The sequence below is a fragment of the Aspergillus ochraceoroseus genome, assembly GCF_002846915.1.
Source record: "Aspergillus ochraceoroseus IBT 24754 chromosome Unknown P175scaffold_8, whole genome shotgun sequence".
NCBI classification, from domain to species: Eukaryota; Fungi; Ascomycota; class Eurotiomycetes; order Eurotiales; family Aspergillaceae; genus Aspergillus; species Aspergillus ochraceoroseus.
Genome location: NW_024468483.1, coordinates 1,205,376 through 1,230,318, shown reverse-complemented (window position 1 = coordinate 1,230,318; position 24,943 = coordinate 1,205,376). Strand labels below are relative to the sequence as shown.

The 24,943-nt window shown below is 48.5% G+C and overlaps 8 protein-coding genes across 8 annotated transcripts; 7 read left to right on the top strand and 1 right to left on the bottom strand.

Moving 5' to 3' along the window:
• Positions 1 to 1,623: 1,623 nt before the first annotated feature.
• Positions 1,624 to 3,707, top strand: P175DRAFT_0485766 (HMG-box domain-containing protein; the record flags this gene model as incomplete). Its single annotated transcript, XM_040895607.1, has 3 exons — positions 1,624 to 1,766; positions 1,848 to 1,965; positions 2,034 to 3,707. 3 exons carry the CDS (start codon positions 1,624 to 1,626, stop codon positions 3,282 to 3,284), a joined length of 1,512 nt encoding a protein of 503 aa, XP_040749731.1. The 3' UTR covers positions 3,285 to 3,707.
• Positions 3,708 to 4,918: 1,211 nt separating this feature from the next.
• P175DRAFT_0485762 (DNA replication protein PSF1) lies at positions 4,919 to 6,148 on the top strand (the record flags this gene model as incomplete). Its single annotated transcript, XM_040895606.1, has 4 exons — positions 4,919 to 4,945; positions 5,039 to 5,351; positions 5,412 to 5,625; positions 5,710 to 6,148. The coding sequence occupies 4 exons, from the start codon at positions 4,919 to 4,921 to the stop codon at positions 5,801 to 5,803; spliced, it is 648 nt and encodes a 215-aa protein (XP_040749730.1). The 3' UTR covers positions 5,804 to 6,148.
• A 148-nt stretch (positions 6,149 to 6,296) lies between these two features.
• P175DRAFT_0518712 (sulfate transporter family protein) lies at positions 6,297 to 10,303 on the top strand. The gene is made up of 6 exons (XM_040899070.1): positions 6,297 to 6,826; positions 6,898 to 8,238; positions 8,287 to 8,486; positions 8,537 to 8,770; positions 8,821 to 9,998; positions 10,052 to 10,303. Exons 1-6 carry the CDS (start codon positions 6,613 to 6,615, stop codon positions 10,074 to 10,076), a joined length of 3,192 nt encoding a protein of 1,063 aa, XP_040749729.1. The 5' UTR covers positions 6,297 to 6,612; the 3' UTR covers positions 10,077 to 10,303.
• Positions 10,304 to 11,486: 1,183 nt separating this feature from the next.
• P175DRAFT_0504258 (uncharacterized protein) lies at positions 11,487 to 13,662 on the top strand. The gene is made up of 3 exons (XM_040897816.1): positions 11,487 to 11,971; positions 12,036 to 12,234; positions 12,305 to 13,662. The coding sequence occupies exons 1-3, from the start codon at positions 11,745 to 11,747 to the stop codon at positions 13,361 to 13,363; spliced, it is 1,485 nt and encodes a 494-aa protein (XP_040749728.1). The 5' UTR covers positions 11,487 to 11,744; the 3' UTR covers positions 13,364 to 13,662.
• Positions 13,663 to 15,553: 1,891 nt separating this feature from the next.
• On the top strand, positions 15,554 to 16,120 carry P175DRAFT_0535250 (uncharacterized protein; the record flags this gene model as incomplete). Its single annotated transcript, XM_040900208.1, has 1 exon — positions 15,554 to 16,120. One exon carries the CDS (start codon positions 15,554 to 15,556, stop codon positions 16,118 to 16,120), a length of 567 nt encoding a protein of 188 aa, XP_040749727.1.
• A 1,030-nt stretch (positions 16,121 to 17,150) lies between these two features.
• Positions 17,151 to 17,908, top strand: cpcA (amino acid starvation-responsive transcription factor GCN4; the record flags this gene model as incomplete). Its single annotated transcript, XM_040898612.1, has 2 exons — positions 17,151 to 17,175; positions 17,229 to 17,908. 2 exons carry the CDS (start codon positions 17,151 to 17,153, stop codon positions 17,906 to 17,908), a joined length of 705 nt encoding a protein of 234 aa, XP_040749726.1.
• A 1,823-nt stretch (positions 17,909 to 19,731) lies between these two features.
• Positions 19,732 to 22,098, bottom strand: P175DRAFT_0526087 (asparagine synthetase domain-containing protein). The gene is made up of 2 exons (XM_040899446.1): positions 20,859 to 22,098; positions 19,732 to 20,805 (listed from the first exon to the last, which is right to left on the bottom strand). The coding sequence occupies exons 1-2, from the start codon at positions 21,624 to 21,626 to the stop codon at positions 19,768 to 19,770; spliced, it is 1,806 nt and encodes a 601-aa protein (XP_040749725.1). The 5' UTR covers positions 21,627 to 22,098; the 3' UTR covers positions 19,732 to 19,767.
• P175DRAFT_0504256 (guanine nucleotide exchange factor VPS9) lies at positions 21,822 to 24,857 on the top strand. Its single transcript, XM_040897815.1, has 5 exons — positions 21,822 to 23,452; positions 23,505 to 23,582; positions 23,639 to 23,814; positions 23,875 to 24,518; positions 24,577 to 24,857. Exons 1-5 carry the CDS (start codon positions 22,096 to 22,098, stop codon positions 24,623 to 24,625), a joined length of 2,304 nt encoding a protein of 767 aa, XP_040749724.1. The 5' UTR covers positions 21,822 to 22,095; the 3' UTR covers positions 24,626 to 24,857.
• The last annotated feature ends 86 nt before the right edge of the window (positions 24,858 to 24,943 follow it).

The window sequence follows — 24,943 nt, the reverse complement described above, 5'->3', positions numbered from 1 at the left end:
CTTCTTCTTCTTATGGATCGCTCCGGTGGCCGATTTATGTAGGGTCCTCGACTCCTCGTGCGTAGATCCGCGGGTACCTATGAAGTATGTAAGGGAGAGTGCTCCATCAGGTAAATGTGCCATGTTAAATCCGTCGCAATCAGCGTTAAACTAACAACCATACCTTATGCCTAAGCGGAGAGAGAGAGAGAGAGAGAGAGTACATACATACTTTAGTATCAGTATCATCCATAATCTTGCTGCAGAAATACTTCTTCATCATCCGGATTTGGTTAAATGCCACTGTTGCCCGGAAGATCTAGAATAGGCCTCAGATCCTCTGATGAATAGATTTAGCACAAAGAAGGGAGGGAATTGGAAAGGAAGGTGATTCAGAAACAACCGGCGTATCTAAAGTGCCATTGTACTGAAGTTCTGCCTAAGAAGAAGGAATTGAGGCCTCTCATAGACAGAAAATAATGTCGCTACAGTCCAATTAGAAAGAAAGAAAATGAAAGAAAATGAAAGAAACCAACTGGAATAAAAAAAGAAAGAATATTCTTTGAAATAAAATACTAATAATAATAATAATAATAATTTATAAAAAAAAAAATTAAAATTAAAATAATAATAATAATAATAATTAATTAAATAAAATCAAACAGGAGACAAGAAAGTAACATAAAAAAGAAAGAAGCGGATTTCCCTCCATCCACGTCCAGCAGTCCGTCCCAGTACACTGGAACAAAGACATCAACATCTTAAGGCACCGTCGCCTCCACTTAGGAATTATTTTGCATCTGGTCTTTTCCCACCTTTTTCTCTCTTTCCCCCTCTAGCTGTCGATGGATCTCAGCCGCTTGTCTGTCCCATGGTTTCTGTTTCCAGAGAACGGCTGGCACTCTACAATATCATCGTGACCCTTAAACACAGCTGGATATCCTCCTCAGTTCCATCCCCCTTCCCCAGTTCTTTCTCAACCACTTCTTTCCTCTACGGCATAATAGAGCCATATAATAAGATATTATTTTCCAGTCCCCTTCCTTTCTTCCTGCCAGATTTAATTTTCAATACCTCTTTTTTCTATTATTGCATATACTCCCTTGTTCCTATTCTCTTCCCCTACCCAAGTACACCATCATCTTCCTCTTCCAACATCATCCTCCCTCCCTCTTCTCTCTTTCTTCCCCAGCTCTGGACCCTTTTGTTGCACTCTTTCTCTTGCCCCCTTTTATCATTGACAGTTGTCTGCATCTCTTGTCTCAACTCCCAATTGATAGAAAGAGCTGCGTGTCTCACCTGCTTCCGATCTGGTTCTGGATCCTCATTTTGCGCTTAAGGATCTGCTTAGCGGGGGTTTTCAAATGCAGAAATCCCCTGATTACTGGACATTATATTATTTCTCCTGCTTTTCTCCTTCCTCTTTTCTTCATATCCCGCCAAAATTCTGGTCAGTCGGGTGCTCTGCCATACCTGCACCGTCTTCTACCCACAACAAATCTAGGACTTCCTGGCTCTAGCTGGTTTTCGCGCTTTACGGACGGCCTTCGAACCTCATAAGAATCAACTGCGGATATGACATTTCCTAGACCCCAACGTCGGGTCCTAAATCCAACTCCCACACCTCCCCCGCGCAACGAAACTATGGCGGCGGCTGCTACTGCGCGATTGATTCGCGGTCCTCCGCCTTCTCCACCTCATTCGACTGATGGAGACCCAGCTGCTGAGTCCCATCCAGAGTCGTATGGCATATATCATCACCCCTCATTGTATAGCGGCCGCAGTGCGTTTGGAGGCGCTGTACTACGGGTTCCCGGGGAACCCACTGGGTTCGAATGTGAGGGTTACGGCGCACAACCCATGGTAAGCAGCTTAATAGCTGAAAAAAAAAAAAAAATTCTATTCGCCATATTCTTGACTAACAGATTTCTACTGCAGTATGCGCCAACCAGTGATTATTCCCACAGTGTACCCCTGCAAAATTCGGTAAGGCTAGCACTGGTAGTCCATCGGTGGACTTGACTGGTCGTGACCCGGGGCTAATGTGAACACAGATGATGCCCAAGGGCCTTCAGGTCAACACGCCACCCGCCTCTGATGACAGCCTTGTCTCCGGGAGCCTAGATTCCTCAGCAAGGTGGTCATCACCCTCATCCCAGAAGCAAATTTCCAGTAAGGCGAGAGTAGCCAGGTCTCCAAGAGTCCGAAGGAGAGCAAAGAAAACCAAGGACAGAGGGTCAAGACCAAATCTACCAGGTCCATTGAGCGAAATCACAAAACATATGACCCACATTCCCATCAGGGATATGGAAAGTTGGGTGCACCGCTCAATTAGTGTCCGTCATCAAGAAGTGGCTAAGAAGAATGGGAAAGTCGCCAGGCCCATGAACTCGTTTATGCTTTATCGCTCTGCATATGCAGACCGAACCAAGGAATGGTTCGCACAAAACAACCACCAGGTGGTATCCGAGGCGGCGGGCGATAGTTGGAAACAGGAGCCTCGCGAAGTGCGGGAGAAGTACGAACTCCTGGCCAATATTGAGAAGAACAATCACCTCCAAGCGCACCCTGGATACAAGTTCACCCCAGCAAAGGACAAGAAAAAGCGACCATACCCTGACGATAACCGTTCTTTCCTTGGTGACAAGAATACCCCCGAATCCAGCCCAGCTTTACTCCATGCCACCTTCAGCTCCTCGGAGATTGACAGCAACGGGTGGGAAAGCAGTCATTCTACCCCGTTTGATATGTTGGATCACGGGCTGCCTACTGAGAACTATCTTGCTTCTTCGTGGCCTACTAGCAACCCAGGAGGGCCCCTTTCTAGTATGATGCTGGCTTCTGAGCCGTCTCAGTATATGTATCCCTCTTCCAGTCAGGGCCTGATGGGATACAGCGTGGAAGATCCACCACAACTGAAAAAAGTTGAGCTGGAGGAGATTCAGTACACTTCATCGACAGCTTTGGCAGGACTGCCTGGAGCAGCACACCATGACCTCCTCCGACCTCAGCCACAAATTCCGATATCCGAAAGCTGCCCTGGTGGCCAGCTGGACCCCCAGCTGCTGGAGTACACCGGGGGATCCTCGAATCCCGCGAGTCAAGTCTATGCTAGTTCTCACTATTCTATGTGGCAGGAGTCACCGACTAGCAACTGCTATCTTCCTGTCACGACGTCGATAGCGCCCAGTTCGATTTCCTACAATGGTGCATCCCCCTTCCACCCTGGAATGCAACCATGGGAGTCGAGCCAAGAAGCTAGCCTCGACGCCAGTGGCGGCGAATTCGACAACTGGATCAACTAACATTCCGCTGAATATTAACAACAGCATTTCTCTCTCGAATGCTTGTGATTACGATGATGAAAGTCATGAACCAAACGCAGCCACTTTTGGGTGGTACATAAGTTGTCTTTTTTTTTGTTTTTTTGTTTTTTCTTTTTGTTTTTTTGATTTTGGGCCGGGCCTCTGTTTAAAAAAAACCCTTGTGACTGGAGTTTTCAAGGTGCAAGAATCTAGCATGATGGGAATTTGGGCGGCATTTCGTCTCTTGTCTGAAGGTTTAGTGTACGGAACTCCTTTCTCAATTTGATATTTCTGTTTTCTCGCGTTATTACCCTGTGGCTTGTTCATTTAGGCGGATGTCTGTTTGGGTTAATTTTCATTTTGTTTGATAACCCTCGAGGTTTCACCGCATAGAATTTCATCTATTTCTACATTGTAACCTACAATACACGAATCCATATCATAGGGAAGAATTTACCGCATTGCCTACTCGCACTGAACGCTGTGATTATGCAGTATAAGAGATTTCGATTTCGTCCCTTATAGGATGCCTCCACCGTCCACAGAAAGCGGCCTTCTTCCGAATACCATTGCTACCATGCTGGTTGTGATGTGGATGGATATGGAGTAGGCAAAACAAGTGCCATACTACACCTTCATTATCATTTTCAAAACATATCTTCCGTAACTGGAGCTTGGGAACTAGGTAGAATGTCCCTGTAAAGGATGCATGCTTGGTTTACTGCCTAGATCATCTCAATAAGGGATATTCTCACTTTGGGCCAGACTCATGCTACGTCCATTAACAAATGTGGGATCTTTGACGCTCGCTACCACTATTGGGTAGATACTAATACATCCAGCTCTGCTTAATCTAGCCAATGACTTTATTGCAGAGAGAGAGAGAGAACTTGGGCCTTTTCTCTTCATCTGTTGCCTAGGCTCTGCACCATGTGCCGCCGCGCCAACTTTTTGATACATGGTTGTTTGTTGGAGATTGGGAGACCTCGTTCAAGCTTGTACTACATACAGGTAGGGCTCGACATTCCAAGCGAGTCGCAGCATCTGCGGGACAAAATATGTACCTCCAGGAGTTCCAAGACTCCAGTGTTTGGCGGTACATAGGGTAGGATAGCCTGCGGCTCGGCAAGATGATATCTATCCATCGTCTAATTTTGTTTGGGATGCTCAAGTAGACCCTAGATCTTGCTTACTGCTAGCATTGTAATGGGTTGGTGTGCTGATATAGTTATTCGAGATATATAAAAGGTAATTTGTCTTACTGCTATTTCTAATATTCCAGATATCAACTTTGTAGTCCCAGGTCATGCCTACTTAAGATGGGCCTCTGGTGCCCGGTAGATATCTGGAGTGATCGCGGATCCATGAGGTTATTCCCATATTCCTTTGTTAAGCTACTCAACGGATAAACCAATAAATCCGACATCAAGGCTTGTCGAGATCAAGACCTCACTCAATCCAGAATTTGTCTTCAACAACTAACTGTGCTGGTTCTATCGCAGAAGGAAATCAAGCACGATTAATTATACATTGAATCAATTTAACAAGAAAAAAAAATTGCGCATCCTACCTGGTCAATTGACACCAGGCGCGTCTTCCCGCGCCTTCGCACCTGATCAGATCTCATTTCCGCCATGTACGGCGAACTCGGAAACAAACTAGTATAGTGACCTCCCCTCTTCTATATTTAATACCTCCCTCACGCTAGAAAACTTCATAATTAACCCTCCTCCTCCCCCTCCTCCTCCGTAAAGGTTCAACACGCCAAGCGCACCCAATCCCTCGCCCACCTCCCACCCTATCAAACCGAACTGGTCCGAACCGTCGCTCGAGAAGTCCGCGACCTCGACCGTGACCTAGCCCACCTCCTTGCTCCCTTCGAAGGCAGCTTCAATCCATCCCAGGAGCCCGCTGTCGCCTGCGCCCTTCTCGTCGACCACCTCTGCATCCGGCGCAACAAGCGCTGTCTCCTCGCCTACCACCGTGTGCGCACAGAGAAACTCGAGGAACTGTGTTGGACGGGTATCGATGTCCTTGAACAGCAGCTACCGTCCGCGGAGCAGATAGGTGGTGGAGGCGGCGGCGGCGGCGGCGGCGGCTCTACTGGAAATCCTTCCGTAACCGGAGGAGGGGCAGGGGGGTCGATGAGCTCGCAGAATGGAAATCATAGTTCGCTGAGTCCCGAGGAGGAGGAGTATTTTCGACAGTATAGTGATATGCTCGCTACGTATAAGGGACAATGGACGGATATTGATCTTACGGGGAGTTTGGAGCCGCCCAAGGATTTATTCATTGACGTGAGGGTTTTGAGGGATGCGGGGGAGATTCAGACGGAATATGGGTATAACCTCTCTCTCTCTCTCTCTCTCTTATTTGCTTGCTCATTCAGTTTGATTTGGATTTGGATTGTTAACCGTGATTTCAGGGTCATTAATTTGACGAAGAATAGTCAACTCTATGTACGCCAAGGGGATGTGGAGCGATTGATTGCTCAGGGATTCCTAGAGCGATTAAGTTGAGGCGGTGGGATGTTGCGGTGCTTATCAAGTTATGATGATGTGATATTGTGATACCCAATTTGTACCTGATTGAAGTTATTATTGAAGCCACAAGACGTTGTACGAGAGAATTACTTAGAGCAATGACTCTAAAGTATAGAGAAACCTGCGGGTTTCCATGACTAACTAGTGCCTGACCATTAGTTAGTTAGTTAGCTGCGTGCTGGTGCTGGAGGTCCATGCAGGGGAAAAAAAAAATGCAACGGCGACGTTATTTCTGGGGCTCTTCTCGGAGATCATCCGCTACTATAGATACCTCCTTACTCTTTTCCGAGACACCCTCATTTAATAACAAAAGAAAGAAAGAAAGAAAGGCATTGTCTGTGAACAGAATAATCCCTTCAAAATAAATGCCTTATGGGCCTGAGCCTCAATCGGAACCAAGTGGACCCGCCGAAACCGAGAAACCGAAAAACCGCCGTTGATAAGACTTTTTAGTCACTTCTTCTGATAGCAACGCGAAACCTGCCAAAAGCAAAAGGTTCCAGACGTTGGTTCGGGAGGTCTCCTCTCTATCCCTCTCATGTCGCTGTTTTCTTGCTGCTTTCCCGGTCTCGACTTAGCAACTGCATAGCGATGCCAATTGCTGTTCTTGCGAAACCTCTTGCGTCATCGGTTACTACTCCGGCCTCCGCTCCAACGAGAGTCGAGGCCCCTGCAGCCTACGCCTCTAGTGCGAATCGCAATACAAGGGTAAATCCCACCGGCGGGGGGACCGTCGATTGTTGCGAACCACCCATCTTGACGAGTCCGCATCGCCTTCATCCAACATGGGCGTTCTGGGGCTGCGAGACCGCAGGGACTCCCAGCTGTCCCGCCATCGACCCTTCTCTAGTGACAATGTCGCCACGGATGTGATTGATGCCCTTGCGGAACCCAGTAGCCCTCCTCGAACGTTAGGTTCGGAACCCGTCGTCGCGGATGGGACGAGTTATAGGACACCAAGCCGTTCCTTTCACCATCGCTCGTTCATTAATTCCTCAGGTGCGGATGAACTTCATTCACGTCAACCCCCGAAGCTGCTGATCACAGTGAATTCTGACCATGGAATCTAGACCCGGCCCATTATTCCTCCCATGGTGTTCGAGAACAAACGGCTGAGCTAGCCTCCCTCGCCTTGGCCCGGGAACCGAGAAATCTACGAACAGCTATGGATGTTTTTCAATCTGCTCAGAGCGCCAGTAATTCCGTTGTTTCTTCATCGCCAGACCGGCATTCAACCTCCTCAGATGGGGTAGAGGGATTAGATCGTGGATTGGTGGCTCCTCCAACTGGATCGTCAGTTTTGACGGCTATGATTCGCGACCCTGAGTCTGGTCTCGATCGGAACCGCGGCAGGAGTACAGTGAAGCAGAACGAGCTGAGTGAGCCTACAGCCTCTCCAGGCCCTTCTGCTCTGGGTGATGCGGAACAAGAGGATTCGGGCACGGAGCGGACGCCCTTAATTTCTAGGTCGCCAAGGCCGGAACCTCCCAGGAACTACGGAATAGCTCGGGATGTCGAAGGACAGATGTTCACACAAAAGGAATCGTCTAGAGCACTACCCAGAGCGCTTTCGAAGATCTCATCATCCTTCCGAACACTCGGCCATCCAAAGTCTTGGAACGGACGAGCTGTGTGGCGGCATGGAATCGTGTATCCAGCGAGCCTGCTGCCTTCGGTATTTCTCGGTCTTTTACTCAACGTGCTCGATGCTCTATCCTATGGTATGATCTTGTTTCCATTGGGTGAATCAATTTTCTCGGACCTGGGGTCGGACGGCATCTCGATGTATTATGTCAGTACAATCATTTCACAGCTGGTCTTCTCGTGCGGAGGGTCAATTTTCCGTGGAGGTGTTGGAAGCGAGATGATTGAGGTCGTCCCTTTCTTCCATCAGATGGCGTACACGATCCTGAATCGTGTTGGTGCCGACAATCCGCAGGCCGTGATAGCCACCACGATTCTATCCTTTTCCGTCAGCTCCATCCTCACTGGGTTGGTGTTTTTCTTGATGGGGACTTGCAAGGTTGGATCTCTTATCGGATTTTTCCCCAGACACATTCTGATCGGCTGTATCGGTGGTGTGGGCTTCTTCCTGATCCTGACAGGTCTCGAGGTCTCGGCTCGATTGTCTGGGTCGTTTGAATTTAATCTTGCAACACTTCACACCCTTTTCCAGCTAAGCACAATCGCTCTTTGGACTGTACCTTTGGTACTGGCAATTGGACTTCTAGTGTTGAGACGTTTCATCAGGTCTAATTATCTGGTTGGCGCCTATTTCATAGCCATCACCGTCGTCTTTTACATCGTCAAGTTCAGCATTCATGTTTCGATGGATGTTTTGCGGAACAGCGGCTGGGTCTTTGCAGCTCCTTCGTCTTCGCATCCGTGGTACCATTTCTATACGCTTTACGGCAAGTTTGCTACGCACCCTTACATGGATCCCGACTAATCATCTCTAGACTTTTCCGTTGTTGACTGGTCTGCGTTTGTTGACACTATTCCCGCGATGTTCGCCCTCACATTTTTTGGAGTCCTCCATGTACCCATCAACGTTCCAGCATTGGGTATTTCTACCGGAGAGGATAATTTGAACGTCGACCGTGAGCTCATAGCTCACGGTGTCACGAATGCTCTGTCTGGGCTGGCAGGAAGTGTACAGGTACGTAATAATTTCTATGTAAATGACACTGTTGTACTGACGACCGTTAGAATTATCTTGTATATACCAATAGCTTGCTTTTCATTGCCAGCGGGGGTAATTCTCGTCTGGCTGGAATCATGCTTGCAGCAGCCACTGGAGGAATTCTCCTTGTGGGTCCAGTTATCATTGGATATATTCCCATCATGGTTGTTGGAGCTCTTATTTTCCTACTAGGAATTGAGTTGATGGAGGAAGCCCTGGTCGACACGTGGGGAAAGCTGCACCGACACGAGTATTTGACTGTAAGTATCCTTTTTATTTTGTTGCAGCGGGCATCTAGCTAATGATTTAGGTTGTTATTATTGTCGCGACGATGGGCATTTGGGATTTTGTCATTGGTATCTTTGTTGGTATTCTTTTGGCTTGCTTGAGCTTCGTCGTCCAAACGTCACGCAAATCCGCCATCCGGGCAACCTACTCGGGCAAAATTACAGGGTCTACAGTTCGACGACCTCCAATTCAGCATCGCTTCCTGAAAGAGGCAGGGCAACAAACCCTGATTCTCAAGCTTGGTGGCTATCTCTTCTTTGGGACGATTGTGAACGTGGAGAATACCATGCGAGGACTCATCGAGGAGGAAGCATTCACCCGACTTCCGATCAGGTTCATCATTTTGGATTTTGCTAGGGTCTATGGTATCGACTTCTCTGCAGCAGAGGCTTTCACTCGCATCAACCGCATTCTGAGCAAGAGAAATGTGCAGATGACGATCTCTGGTCTAGACGTGGAAGGGGATGTTGGAAGAAGCCTGCAGAACGTTGGATTGTTCGAGCCAAAGCTTGGAGTCCAAATATTCGAGGATTTGAACTCCGCATTGGAATACTGCGAGAACGACTATCTCAAGGTGTTCTATAGCCACCGCGAAGCACTACTGAAGCACAAAAACGCCGGCTCCCCAAATCTAGAGGTGCCGGTATCCCAGCACCAGCCTCAGTCATCTGAAGGGGTTGTGGGTTCCCCCCGCCACCAGTATCTGCAAAGAGCCGCTACTACGACGCTTCACGAGAACGAAACGGCAGTGATCATTCCAGCTGCCTGGTCCGCTATGCGACAGCCACTACCTCTGCTCTTACAGACATTCCAGGGCCTGACATCGCGGAACGAGGATTTCTGGTTCCCTGCGTGTTCGTATTTCATCCGCGACAAATACGCGGCAGGGACTGTTCTGTTCCAAGAAGGCGATCTCCCCAACGCATTCTACTTACTGGAGTCGGGCATATTACGTGCGGAATATGAGCTGCCTCAAGGCCGGTACTTTGAGCTAATCGTGGCCGGCCGACCCTGCGGAGAGCTGCCTTTCTTCAGTGAAACCCGACGCACCGCAACGGTGAAGGCTGAACAAGACTGCGTAACATGGAGCCTTAATGCGGAGAAATGGACTGCGCTACAAGAGCAGGAGCCAGAGATTGCGCGCGAGCTGTTGACCGTGAGTTTGAAGTTGACTACCGAACGGATGGATAGCATTACTTCGTAAGTGCCAGAAGGATTGGTGTATTTCGTCTATTTGCTAATTGGGACGATAGTTATGTTCTTATGATGGCGGCATGATGATGAGATCAGTATATCATTTTGACACATATACCGAATTTGTTGCATTTTGGGGTTTGTTTTGATTTCTGCGGATTGAATTTTTCCTCAATAGTTAGTTAGTTAGTTAATAACAGGTGATGTCTAAGCATGTTCAGAATGCAATGTCAGTCCTTGTCCAGATACATAATGGAACATAATGGAACGGATGAACCAGTGCAGTCTTGCTTTGGAGATCTCCTTTGAAAATAAATGATGATCATGAATATTACATCATTGCTTTACTACTCCGACCTGACTATCTTAGATACTGAGCAAGGACTAACTAAGTATGGATTACGATAATGACGCAAAAGTGATGGACACGGGTTACCCAGCGATCATAAGATCGACGGTGGTCTGATTGGTTGGGGGAGGGGGGGGGGGGTTCATTACCAGTAAAAACAGAGAAGAAAAAAAAAAAAAAGGGGGAACGAGGCTGTCCAATCTTTACGCATGATAGTAATACTATTTTCCAGGAACTTAGGTACTCCGACTGCAAACTGATCATCCGGAATTGTATATCTCTATCTCAAACTGCAGCGGAAAACTGAAACTGGAAGTTGTGAAAAGGAGATAGGGCTGTATAGGTATTCAGACCTCTGCTGGACCGTGCTTTTCCCACATACTACGTAGTAGTAGTAGTAGTACGAATATTATTACTTTAGTTACCTGGATTTCACTGGTCGCACTCTGATACTCGAGGAAAAAAAAAAAAAGGGGTTTTAAAGTTCACTATTGGTTTTCTTGTTTGAGAATTGGTGGATCCTATACGAAGAGACTACTCTGTATATCAGACTTGATACCTATCTTAACCTTGGAAGATAACCTTGGGAACAAGATGGGGAGTTCTCTAGTTTCAGTTCATACTGATGATATCATGATAATAAGATGAGATCTATTTGAGTCTGAGAATATCATCAGAACGAAAGATGGTTGGAATTTTGGTGTGTGGGACGAGTACTTCGAAAAGGAGACAGACTCATGGAGCTGATGGGTCCCAACCAAATTTTTAGAGCAAGTGGCAGGAATTGGATCCACACGACCTTCCCATGATTTCTGAGAGAAATGAACTCGAATTCATGACGGAAGGGAATTAAGGGTCACGTTTAAAGCCCGTTAATCTGCATCAATCAGGCTAGAAGTACCCTATCCCAACAGAGTGAGGACCCCCTGCAGCTCCTTGCCCTTTACAGCTCCCACACACACACACACACACACACACACACACTCCCTTTCTTTCACTTCCTCCCCTCCTGTCGCGCCCCTGCTCCATCCTTTTCTTCTTCTTTCTCCTTCTCTCTTCTTCTTCTTCTTCTTCTTCTTCTTCTTCCTCCTTTTCTTCTCTTCTTTCCCTCGACTACCCCATTCCCTTCCATCAGAGCTGTCCCTTTTTTTTTTTCTTTTTTTTTTAACTATCAGAACATCCTTGTTCTTTTCTTTTCTTCCCCTTCGTTGTGATACCCAAGCTCTTCTAGCCTTGCGCTGAGGTTGCTCTTGTTTCTTTCTGTTGAGATACCCCCTTAAGATACCCTACTCGAACCCCAGAGTTTATTTACGGAGCTTTTCCCAGCCTCCTTACGACTTATTTTAATCTCATCCATACCTAGCCATAGCGATAATTACTCCTTTTGATCATCCATCAACATCATGTCTGACACCCAGAAACCCGTTGAGGAGACCCCCGCTGCTGAGGCTCCCGCCGCGGAGACTCCTGCCGCTGAGGCCGTCCCCCAGGAGACCCCCGCTGAGACCACTGACGCTGCCCCCGCTGCTGCAGAGGAATCCAAGGCGGATGCTCCCGCGGAGGAGGCCAAGGAGGAGGTCGTCCCCGCCTCCGAGGGCGTCCTGGGCTACAAGGCTCCTGGTCTGGTGAAGTAAGTATTTCGATGGCGCCAAAGGATATCAACAGAACATGGGAGAGCTAACACAGACTGGCAGGGGTCTTCGCTTCTCCAAGCGCTTCTTCTACTTCAGCGATGACGCTGTTGAGTCCAAGCAGCTCTCCGCCTACCGCGCCAGCGAGAAACCCGCTGTCGCCAACCCCGTCGTTGCCTGGGCTAGCCAGACCGGCAAGGGTCTCCTTTTCCTCGCCAAGCGCGCTGAGGATAAGGCTACCCCTGCGGGAATCATCAGCTTGGTACGTTTTGCCATAACAGGCATCCTTAGGGGGGAAGGAGGGGGAAAAAAAAAATCTAACTTGGTAATAGGCTGAGATCTCCGACATCGCCAAGGAGGGCTCCAACGAGTTCCACTTCAAGCTGAGCGGCCACAAGTACACCTTCCAGGCCTCCAGCGCTGCCGAGCGTGACAGCTGGATTGCTGCGCTCGAGGCCAAGTCCGCCGAGGCTAAGGCTGAGAAGGAGACCATCACCTCCAGCGAGGGTTACAAGGCTGAGCTCGAGAAGCTGGCCAAGCCCGCAGTCGTCGAGCCCACCAAGAAGGCCGCTGAGCCTGAGGAAGAGGCTGCTCCTGCCCCCGCTGAGGAGACCAAGGTCGATGCCAAGAGCCGCTCCCGCTCTCGCAAGAGGGCCAGCATCTTCGGTTCTCTCCTTGGAAAGAAGGAAGAAACCGAGGAGAAGAAGGCGGAGGAGGAGGAGGACAACAAGGCCGAAGAGGCTAAGCCCGCTGAGACCGCTGCTGCTGAGCCGGCTGCTGAAGACGAGGCTGCTCCTGCCCCCGCTGAGGAGCCCAAGGAAGAGACCGAGCACGCCGCTCCCGCCTCCAAGTCCAAGCGCGCATCTCTGTTCGGTAACTTCTTCCAGAAGGTCACGAGCCCCTCTCATGAGAAGTCTGAAAAGGAGGCTGGCGCTGCCACCGAAACTGCCCCGGTTGCGAGCACCGCTCCTCAGCTTGACAACCCCGTCGAGGAGACTGCTAAGCCTAGTGAACCTGAGAGCGCGACTGCTGCTGCTGAGGATGAGGCCGCTACTGCTGAACCCCCCGCTGCTGAAACCTCTACCAAGGACAAGCGTCGTACCTCTTTCTTCAGCGGCTTCGGCAAGAAGAAGGGTGACTCTGACACTGAGGGTGCTGAGGGCGATGCCAAGACTAAGAGCAACAAGCTGGGTGGCATCTTCCGCAAGCCCAGCAAAGCCGTGAAGCCCGAGGCCAAGGAACCCGCGTCTGAGGCCGAGGCCAAGTCCGAGCCCGCTATCGAGGAGTCCCCTGCTGAGGAGGCCGCCAAGCCTGCTGAGGATCCTGTCGCTGAGGAGCCCCAGCCGGTTGTTGCCGCCGCCGCCGCCACCCCTGTCCAGGCCGCCGCGTGAAACGGGTCAAACGGAGTCGAATTTGAGAAATGGTGGGATCAGCGTTATTTGCCTGCCGAAGCTTCTGCATCAGGATGAACCATCTTGCGAGACGGAAAAGTGAAAAGAAAAAGGAACGAAAATGAAAAACATTGCCTAAAAAAAATCATTTACCGCCTAATCGCCCGAGTTTTTTTTTTTTTTACTATTTTTATTTTCTTTGAATTAATGTCTTAACTGTTACTCCTATGGCAAACTTGCGTTTTCTGGGAGTGCATTTTCTGTATGGAGTGTCAAATGATACCCTCTGTTAATTTGACGGTCGTTTTCTGTGGCTTGATATTGCTCCTGATGTCAAGTGCTACATTTCATTCCTTTATGATATCCGGTCTTGCAAGGCGGTATACCCCTGGTGCCTTGTGAGATCATGTTGTGCGCCGTCCAAACTAGATTGATACCACTTGCCGTTTATTATTCGCTTTGTGACTTGATTAACTGTGCCATTTGATGCTTTGTCTTGATACCTCATTGGGAGAAGGGTGATCTATTTGCTTGTTGGATGGCTTGAGTCTGGTGATTTACGTTGGATGCTCCCCTCCACTCAAATCGACGCCATTGACCGCCGTGTACTATATATCGTGCATGGTCTGTTACAAGGGTGCTGATAGGTAATAGCTAATAGAATCAATGCATTGTTTGGTATTTTTTTTTTTTTTTTTTTTTACTGTAGATTCTCTGTTCTGAATTGCATGCTTATCTCATATGAGATGAATCTTCCGTTAGCGCAAGAGTTGTAGAGCCGCATGAGCTGGCACCAGTGCACGGCGTCCACGTTGCTGATGTGGCAGGCTCGACATCAGCGCAAATAGGAATCTGAATATTGATGGGGGAAAAGATCGAGGCTCATTCATTTCCTTCATCGTGCAGTGGAGTTGGACTATTCTAAAACTGTTGCATACCACTGCGGCACTGCCCACTGCGTCGCATGGAGTCTGGGGAAGCTACCATTTTAAAATCAGGCAATAAATAACTAACTAGTTAGGTAACTACTGATTATTAAGAAATTAATCATTTTCTTCTTTCTTCTTTTATCTCTAGTTAACTAGTTTTAAGGTAGGAGTGTTAGCTAGCACTCCCAAAATTAATTATGTAATTAATCTACTCTTATATAGTTATATACTGAGAATGCATACTACATAGTTACAGAGTAAGTACTCTTTGTACAATCACTAGTTATAGTTATAGTTGACTATAGTTAGTCGATTCTAATACTCCGTACACAAACAACTAACTGTCTACCTAGCCGCCCTCCACAGTCCACACTAGGTAGGTATGACAGACATGACATGTACACCGTATTTGGACGCCTGACGCTTCAGCTCGGGGGTAGGGCCGGTAGGCACCCCCAAGCTACGTAACTATTTATCGGTTAGATATATATATATATATATACTTACAGAGTATAGAGTACGGAGTACGGAAGAGGACTGGGTAGGAAATATTGCATGAGAGAAGTACTAGTACTCCGTACTCCGTACGACCACCTCGCATGTGTATATGGACTATGGGAATGGAGTACATACAGAGTCGTTAGTTAGTTAGTTAGTTAGTGTTTGTTACTCTGGGGCCTTGACGAAAACCGCAGTGGTCAGTGCGCTTAGACACACACACACACACCCATAATGTGGTGGGTGGACTTGGGCAAGAATACGCGCGTGGAAGTGATGTGCGCGACTCGAGTTTGTGGAATTTGGTACTACGTAGTATTAGTTAGTTAGTAGTTAGGGAGAGAGAGAGGATTTAATTTTCTAGTAGAATGGAGAATGGTTAGGAAGACAGATAATTAGGGTGCGATGGTGCGTGGTTTCTAGAACAGGTTTTTTTTTTCTCTGAATTTGGTTTGAGTTTCAGCTTTCCGGGTATCGGATCTGATGTGCCGTCCGTAATCTAACTACCAGTAGTAGTTATATAAGATGATAATATAATAATTATAATTGACCGAAAAAAAAAAAAAGAGAAATTATCTGCTCCGTAGGCGGAAGAATCCGGTGTTGCAGTCTTTTATCCACGGCACTGGGGGGGGCAAAAAAACCCGGCAAGATGGATGGTTAGAGTTTGGAATGCACGCCCTTCGGCAGCACCAACCACGACGGTGCATGGCGGGGAGTCAATCGGGTAAAGACTACAGAGGGAGCAACAGGAGAGAAAAAAATGCGTCCTGGACTCCGACACCAAGTGGTTCACATTCGCTTCTCCGGCGGTAAGATTGATTGGCTAGGCATAGTCGAGGTAGACTGCGTATATGAAGGTCGAGAAGTTGTATGGAGAGGGGGTGAGACAAAAAAGAGGCTCAGCCCCGTTCAACATGGGCGGTGGTTACAAAACGGCTTCATTCCCCGAGGAGCACTATTGGCATCCCTGTCAGCCTGGGGAGGCTGTGAGTTCTGTGCATGGCTGCTAGGTACACTGGTACAGTCAATGATACCTCGAAGCGCCTCCGCCAGCGGCTGGTTGGTCAATTGGACTGAACGAACAGCCAGGCATTTCCCCGAGGGAGCAGGTGAACGTCATCCACGAGTAAAAATGGCCTGGTGTTTGAACTTGGAAGACAGGAGCAACGAAGCGTCCATGGTTTGTAATCCACAATATCGGAGGGAGGAGGAATATTCAATAGAGGCTCGTTCCGGTGCCTGGGGCCTCTACGGAGACCCACACCGACCCGAGCCCGCCAATCACAAAGGGGAATGGCCTTATGACTCACACCTGCTGACCGCATAATATGCACTATGCCTATTGTGGTTAGTACACCAGGCGGAGATGCAATCTATCCTGATTGGCTGAACCAGCCGGTGCACGGCGCACACACCAGTTTTAAAAGCGGCCTGGTTTCCCTTCGCTGCCTGGCGCTTCTGCTTCCTCCTTTTTTCTTTTCCCTTTTTCCTTCTTATCTTCCTCCTTCCTCGCGATAATCCATCCCTCCATACATTCTGTTCTCATTATCTGCATTAGAGAACGTGTACTGTCTTCAATACTCATCTCTTGAGTTTCTTTGCATCTCGCCACCATACAATCCCTGTCTACTCCAGCGTTTCAATATCATCGTCCATTTCAAAATGGACTGTTAAGCGCATCCCCCGCGAAAAGCTCGTCTTTTTCATTAGAAACAGACATCATAGATCCTCAACGGACCTCATTTTCTAATCTCTCCTCTTACCCTTCCAACACCATAACAACGTTCGACGTAACGTCGTTCATCACGGATAACCACCAGCAACCATGGCTTCCTACACCACCGCCCCAACAGCCTTTGGCTCAGAATCTGAACAACAACAACAACAACAACAACAACAACAATCCCAGTTCGCTTCACGAGGACTTTGTACTCTATCCACCTTCGTGTCCTCAACCTCAACCCAGGGACTTGCGTGCGCCAGCTCTCCAGAGTACTGCCCCTAGACTGTCTGCGTATCATCGACCTCTGGTCCGATCTAGGCACTTTGCGCGTCGTCATTCTCTCAGCTTGCAGCAACAACAAAATCAGCTTGCAGGCTCTCCAGTTCAGGTTCCTCGGGTGACCAGACTTGCTTCGCAGTCCACCGGATACCCTCTGTCTTCTACTTTTCGGTCTAGTCCTTCTAATCGGAAGCACCTCCTGCGTCTTTACGCAGCATCGAATTCGGCTCCTGCGGCTCCGAATTCTAACTACCTCCAACGTCCACCTGTCCCTCTATTCAACAACAACAACAACAGCACCACCAATTCTCCTATCCAGAACCAGTACACACAACCCCTAAACCACCGTCGCATCATGTCTACTCCAAACATTGCTCAAGGTGAGATCGAGTATCTCCAGTTTTCCAACATCTCAATACTAACCCCCGATTAGACCTCTTTGACTTTGGTGACGAGTTCGCCCACGTCACCGAGCCTACCCTGCTCTCTCCCCACTTGATCCCCACCGGTATCATGGCGGCTAAAGATCCTATGGGAGCAGTGCCTTCGGGCACTATCTCTCCCAAGGATCTGATGATGGACGCTTCGGCTCCTCCATCTACCTCTTTCACCGAACTCAGCACCCCCTCGTTCGAGTCGCCCGGATATTTTAGCCAAGATACCTCTCCCATGTTCGGTACCGATATGGATCTCGCCCCTGGCCATGAGGAGTGGGATTCTCTCTTCCCCCCCCACGATGGCCTGTCAATGCCTTTTGACCCTGCCGCTCTGGAGATCGCAGCCTCCATTACTCAATCGGAGATTGATACTGCCGACGCTTCTCCCTCTGCGTCTCCCAACGTCTCCCGCGGCAGTGCCAAGCCCTCCACCGTCGCTGGTGTGAACGCCCGCCACCGGAGGCCTCTGCCTCCCATCAAGTTCGATTCCCTCGACCCCGTCGCTGCCAAGCGTGCCAGAAATACCGAGGCTGCTCGTAAGTCTCGTGCTCGCAAGCTTGAACGCCAGGGAGAGATGGAGCGTCGTATTGCCGAGCTTGAGAAGGCGCTGGAGGAGTCGGAGCAGCGAGAAGAGTATTGGAAGTCGTTGGCCCAGAGCAGGGCTGCTAATGTCTAAAAAAGTTTCGTTCCATTTTCATGATGACCCTTGATCAACTGTGCGCTTGTGTGTATTCTGTTTCTCATGCTGTTTGTTCTTACTGTTTTGGTCTCTCAACAAACCCAGTCCCGCGGGGCATGTTGGTGGGCGGGGGCGTCGAGCCTCTCGTCTCATGGATGTCGCAAGTACCAGTCAGTCTCCAGCGAATGGTTACCTGACGATGACGCCTGCGACAGGATAAAAGTTTCTTTTCTCTCAATCTGGTAAACGCGTATCTGCGACCGGACCTTGGTTTTTTTTTTTTTTTTTTTCTATTTCATTATTCACCATGGCTATTCGTGGTCTGGTTCATTTGTTGTCTTTACTCTTTCTTCGCTGGCCGGTTCTGATGTCTCCCGCAACCGGGATTGACTCGTGGCCCTGTTTTTAAGTTATATTACACTTAATATGCAATAACTGTACTTTTTCTTAGTGAATCTAAATTGCCACTCACTACTTGCTCCATTTACGTCCTTTTATAAATTGTTTGCGTCTCGTAAAGCGTTGAGTTTTTCAATTGAGTGCTGAAATCAGCTTGCATATCTCGCTGCGGAGGGAGTACGGAGTTCCTCGGATTCGTCCTCTTGAGCCCCTACCTAATAATAATACATGAGAGCGCCAAACAAATCCCTATACCATCCATCCATCCTTTCTTCGAACTTGAACTTTTTATTCGAGGTCTAACGAATACTCTAAAGGTAGCAGAAACTACTATGAATCATGGATATTCAGGGTGTTTTCCAAGTTGAAATAGCTAGCAGTCAGTCAGTGGGCGGGTGGCCATCTTGAGAGAATAAGATCAACATATGATTTAGTAATCCACTTGTGTAATTTGTTTCTTGAATCTATATTAATCTGTGGTTGTTTCCCCCCCCCCCTTCAAGACTGTGTGTTCTTATTTATGTATATCTATTTGAGGCTGGGCTGGAGACAACGTGGAGAACAGACAGACAGACAGGCAGGCAGGCAGGCAGGCAGACAGACAGGCTATGCTTGCATGAGCAGTTTGACTTTGGACGAAGCGGGAATGTCTCGATCTGATTAGAGGAATGGAAAATTGGTATCCATGGATCAATCTAATTGGCCCTTTTGAGCTTAATTTGTCCCTTAAGGTTGTTTAGGTACCTACCTACTCTTTCTTTATGTGGGTAGGTAGGTAGGTAGGTAGGTGGTGGTGCTGTGCTGTATGTATGTATGTACGTACATGCAATGCAATCAACGGAAGCTGTGTGTGTACTTATGTATAGTATATATTTTAACACCCCGGGGTTTTGTCCAAACTTTCGTCTGGGTACTTTTAAGCCGGAAACATCTTGCAAAGTATATACATGTGTGTGTGTGTAGAGAGGTGAAAGGGTAAAAGTATAGCTGGAAAAAAGGTGTATATGCAATCTCAAAATTATATATCAAAAAAAAAAAATGACGACGCAGCTCAGACTTGCCTTTCATAATAATGTACCTCATAGACCTGGACCTCTTCTCAAGATTAGCTAGATTTAACGACGCATCCCAATGAGGTGTACATGCACAGCTAATTTCCCCCCAGCCATGCGTGGGAAGTACCAGCTCTTGCCACCTCGGCAAAAAGAAAGATGGAAAGGCGGTTGCAGTCGCCACTCATGGGAGGAGAAGTAGCCGCTTAGGTCTCATTGGGGAGGTGGGTCAATTAAATTGCTTGGAATGAGAACGAGGCAGGTCTCGGAAGTATCTGATCCATGGTTGTCATCATTGCTGGTCCTCATCATATGAGGTAGTCATATATATACCCCTCGGGATGGAGAAAATCATGATAACGCTGTGTTGGGAAGGAAGACAGTGGAGGCAGGGTGAGACTGAGCTCAGCTCAACGCATCTGTTCCCTTGCATTTGCCCTTTTCCATCTTTGCCGTTCTAGAACCAAACTGAATAGCTCGTTTCTTCTCATGGGCAACGGACGTCATCCCCAAATTTAAAGCCAAGAGCCGAAGCGCTTTCTTTTCAGCGCTAATGCTAACTTCCCCTAGAGACTCAGGGACCCCGAAGCCACACTTCTCCCAAACAGGTGCCTTCAGCACCCAAGCCACAAAATCTTCATCTAGATAGGGGAACCGTGCCTCACGGCCCCAGTGCGCAATCACTCGATTGTCACGGCCTAGGTTTCGCTTCCCGAGACGGCTGACATCGAGGTCAATCTCGTCGATGAGGCCTGTAAATCCGCCTCGTGCAAATGCAATCCCATGTCTTGAGTATCCCGCGAAGAGCTCATCTGCTCCAAGCCCTGACAGTAGAACTCGAGCTGAAGCTCTGTACGGGACTGGCTGGGCGTTGAGTTGCTGGCTGTCTAGTGCTGTGCCTTCCCCGCGAGCAGCAAAATATAAGGCGCATGCAATGGATAAGTCCATTTCCGTATTATGCGGCCGCATTAGATGTTTAACAGTATCGCGGTGTGTGACTGTAGTAGCGTACGGGATATCAATTGCCACGAATCTCCAGTTACGGTTTGGACAGATCCGTTGAAGTTCTGCAAATGCTGCCCGTCCAGTGATACGGTCCGGGCAGTTTTCATACGGAGAAGTAGGTTCCCCTAGTTCTTTGGCGGCAGCTGCTACTACTCGCGGGTTTTCAAATGCGACATTGAGGAGATCGATGGTTTCATCCTCTGGTAAAAGGTCATGAGCAATTCTTGCAAGCAGAGTGCAATCAAGACCTCCGGAAAAGAGCACAGCAACTTTCGCATCGCTGCTCTCTGCACCAGGTGGCTGGCGCACGTTCTGGATCCTCATTGCGAGAGACAGGCGAAGCTTTTTCTCCAACTCTCTGACAAAAGACGAGGTAGTGGTTAGTGGTGGAGGTGTTCCCTCAGGCACTTCCCTATTCATAGGAGGAATGGGACTTATCTGTGTAAAAATTAGTGGCGAATAAGGTAAGTACTCAAAGTACAGTCACGAACCATGTGAGGTGTCGGTAGAGGCTCATGGCTCCAGGGAATTTTCTTTATATTCTTGATATCAAACCGGGGACTATTGCCTTCCGCATCTGATTCCGGATCTGGAGTCTCGGCAATTTGTTCAAGAGCAGTTTCGACACCAGGCTCAAGGCTAATCATGTAGATACCGTCCGCCTCAACTTCTTGAAAGTGAGTAGGGGCAGATTCTCCGTCACAAAGGCTACAAATTTTGAGATTCCCATCCTCGTCAAGTCCCCAGAGCAAAGATCGCCTTCCAAGGCAGTCTCTTCCGAAGTACAACTTGGCATTGATGGAGTCGTAAAAGACAAATGCAAAGGCCCCAGAGATAGTGCTGATAGCTTTTGCAAAGCTTTGGACAGGGTTCTTAGGTGGCTGGAAATCCCCTCCATGGAAGTTCCGTGCTGTAGCTTGCATGAGATAATCGAAAACCAGCTCTGTGTCGTTTCTCCCACTGATAGGTTCGCCTGCTATCTTCCAGGCATCTCCATTCCAACAGAAGTAAGATTCTGTGGCAGGGTGCGACAGGGGCTGTTTCACAAGGTGGTTTCCTCTCATAGACAAGACAGTTGAGTAAAAGGTGAGGTAAATTTGGTGACTGCCCAAGTCACTAAACACGTTGGGTTTTGCATTTTGAAGCAGATGGTGGCAGACCTCCTGGCTATCCGGCCCTCGTTCTCGTAGGTAGGAGGTAGTTTGATTTCTCGGACGCAGAGCCCTGTTCGCACTCAACGAACAGTAGATTCCACACATGTTATCTTTCCAGCCCTAGATAAGGGCCAAGTCTCTGGGACTTGAAAAATAGGAAAATGGAAGCCCAGATGCGCGACGATGTGAAAGATATTTTTCAAAAGTCGAAAAAGAGCCACCGGATCCCGGGGAAATGATGATCCCGTCCCAATTACATATGCGGGCGCCGATTGTCAGTTATTATGATGCACAACCCAACACTTCACTTCAGGAGCTCATCACAGCACTGGAAGATAGCGTCTTTTCTGGGAACTGAGCCCCTGAGGAAGCCCGGTCTATTTGTCCAGCCAGTGTTCTAATTTCTTTCCTTTTAATCGCCCCAGTTTTACATGCTCTGTCCCGGTTGACAAGCCACCAAGTCTTTCCTCCAAATAGTTCGCCCTCACCATGATCCTTATCGCCGTCTAACTCCTACCTCGCGAATAACTATCCCTTTTTACTCCATTATTTTTGACGCACATGCAGATATCTTATGTCTGTCCCAGGTCCCTCGAAATATCCGACTCCCAGTGAACAAGGGAAGACTCGACCAAAAACACCCAATGAGGGGGATGAGGCTGAGCGGCAAGTGACGTCGGCTGGCCTCGAATCAGCAGTGCAGTCACAGGATGCGACCCCAACCGAGATGTCAGACCTCCAAAGTGCTCAGTTAAGAGATATGAAGGAGGAATCTCAATCAAGATCCGACTCCTTGAGGCAAGCGCCGCCAGATATCCCATCCACCATGGACCCCGCGGATACCACATCGCCCCAGAAGGACGCCACTCTTCCAAAGCAGATGGGGACGCTTTCACTATCACTCAACACTACAGAACAGAAATCTTCGCCGGATGTAAACGCGGCTCCGCCTACACCTCCGGAAAAGGACGAAGCCTACGTCAACCAACCGAATAACGAATGGGCGGAGAAAGAGCTACCAGAGGTCCCAAATGGTGGCGATGAGAAACCCGCAAAGGACACTAGCAGAGATGGAGCTAAAGATGACGATTCACAGTCGGAAATCCAAAGCATCATCGACCAATTTGAGGACGTGACCCGTAACGGCGCTCAAGATCAGGTCCTGTCGCCTCGCATGGAACTGGCGGAGCAGTTTCTGGGTGGTGGACAAGGTCATTTCCCCCCGCGCAAGTCAAGTTTGGATCATGGAAAGACCACGGGGGGTATCCCTCAAAGCCCCAAGCATGTCACCGGAGCGTCACCTTCTCTTGGGGAGCCGCCCCTTGTGATTGCCAATAGTTTTCATAAAACTGCCGCTCCTGGTGAACTATCATTGACCAGGCGTTCATCTACATCAACTATTCCCCCGCCTCCTGAACCCGAGTCCGATCAGCCGTTCGATTTCCATCGTTTCCTAGAACAGCTGCGACACCGTACCGCTGACCCTGTTGCTAAGTTCCTGCGCTCATTTCTTAATGAGTTTGGAAAGAGACAGTGGATGGTCCACGAACAAGTCAAGATCATCAATGACTTTCTAGCTTTCATCACCAATAAAATGGCTATTTGTGAAATTTGGCGCGATGTGTCGGACAGCGAATTTGATAACGCTAAAGAAGGTATGGAGAAGCTTGTAATGAATAGACTGTACTCCCAAACATTTTCGCCTGCTATACCGGGCCCCCCGTCAATTCCAAGAAGTGCAAGCAAGAGCAAACGACGAGAAATTGAAAGGCTACATGGCCCATGGCGACGAGGGCAGCATCAGGAGGACGTCGAGCGGGATGAAGTACTTGCTCAAAAAATGCGGATATATAGCTGGGTGAAAGAGGAGCATCTTGATATTGCTCCAGTGAGTTCCTCGGGCCGTCGATTCCTAAATCTTGCTCAGCAAGGTAAGTCAAGGTTTTGCACTCTGCTTGTTGGATTACTTCTGACAAAGCATAGAGCTTCTAAAAATCAACGGCTATCGGGCACCTCGTGATAAAGTCATTTGTATTTTAAACTGCTGCAAGGTTATTTTTGGTAAGTCAGGCCCCTTTAGGAGGTCATGTTAAAGCTGTGGCTAATCTTACTTTCAGGCCTCTTGAGAAATGCAAAGAAATCCGATACTTCGGCAGACTCGTTTGTACCACTCCTGATCTACGTGGTACTACAGGCCAGGCCGGAACACCTGGTGTCCAATATTCAGTATATTCTCCGATTCCGAAACCAAGATAAACTTGGGGGAGAAGCAGGTTATTATTTATCGTCCTTGGTGGGTTCTTGCATGACCTAGAATACAACTGTTAGAATATACAGTCTAATGTCTTTGCAGTCTGGCGCTATTCAATTTATTGAAACACTCGACCGAACAAGCTTAACGGTAGGAGATGAGGAGTTTGAGCGGAATGTCGAAGCTGCTGTTTCAGCTATCGCTGAACAGAACCGTGCTTCTGAATCCCTAGAGTCCAAAAAATCTTCTGCAGGAGCACCAGGTCCATCGCGCAAATCTACTGATATACCCCGTAATCCTGGACGGAGAGACACACCGCAACCAACCGATGAAGAAAGTGCACCGGTGGCGGGGCTATTGAGAACTATTCAGAAGCCGCTTTCTACCATAGGAAGAATATTCTCCGAGGAACCCGACTCACCGCAAGAACGACCCGTGCAACCTGCGCAAACACCCCAGCCTGGAATGCCATCTCGGCTCTCTCCGAACGTATACCAACCCCCTCGTACTAGTGGTGAGGAGCCGCGGCGGTCAGCCGAAAAACCTCGGGCCCGTGTAGGGCAGCGTTCGCCATCTAGAACGCTTGATGCTCAAGATGCCGCTGCCCGCCAAGCTAGTGCTGAGGACGCGGAGGCCAGAAGAATCCAACGTGCAGAGCACAGCACCGTGGTTGAAACACTTTCAAACATGTTCCCCAACTTAGATCGGGATGTGATCGATGATGTGGTTAAGATGAAAGAGGGAAGGTACACAAGGCTTCTGCCCTACTCTTCTATGTGTATGGTGCTAACTGTCGACATTTAGGGTTGGATTGGCAGTAGACGCGTGTCTTGCGCTTAGCGGGGGGGAGTAAACATGGACTCACCATACTAGCTATAAAGCTGAATTCGCACCGCATTTCCGAGGGTTTTTCTCCGGGCCAGCAGTGGCATTCGATTGTAACTTCTGGATCTTGGATGAGGGTTATTCATACAAAATTTCATAATAATAGCTAGTACTCCTGTTGGGGGACCAGGAGTGAATTTAATGCTAGATCAATACCATCTTCCTAGGGGTTTAAACTACTTGAAAATAATCACTTTAACCAATCTTAACCCAGCATGCAATGCAGCCTGTGCAATATTCAGAACTCCCATAACCTGCCCAAAGTCACACCCAAGTCAATCATCGA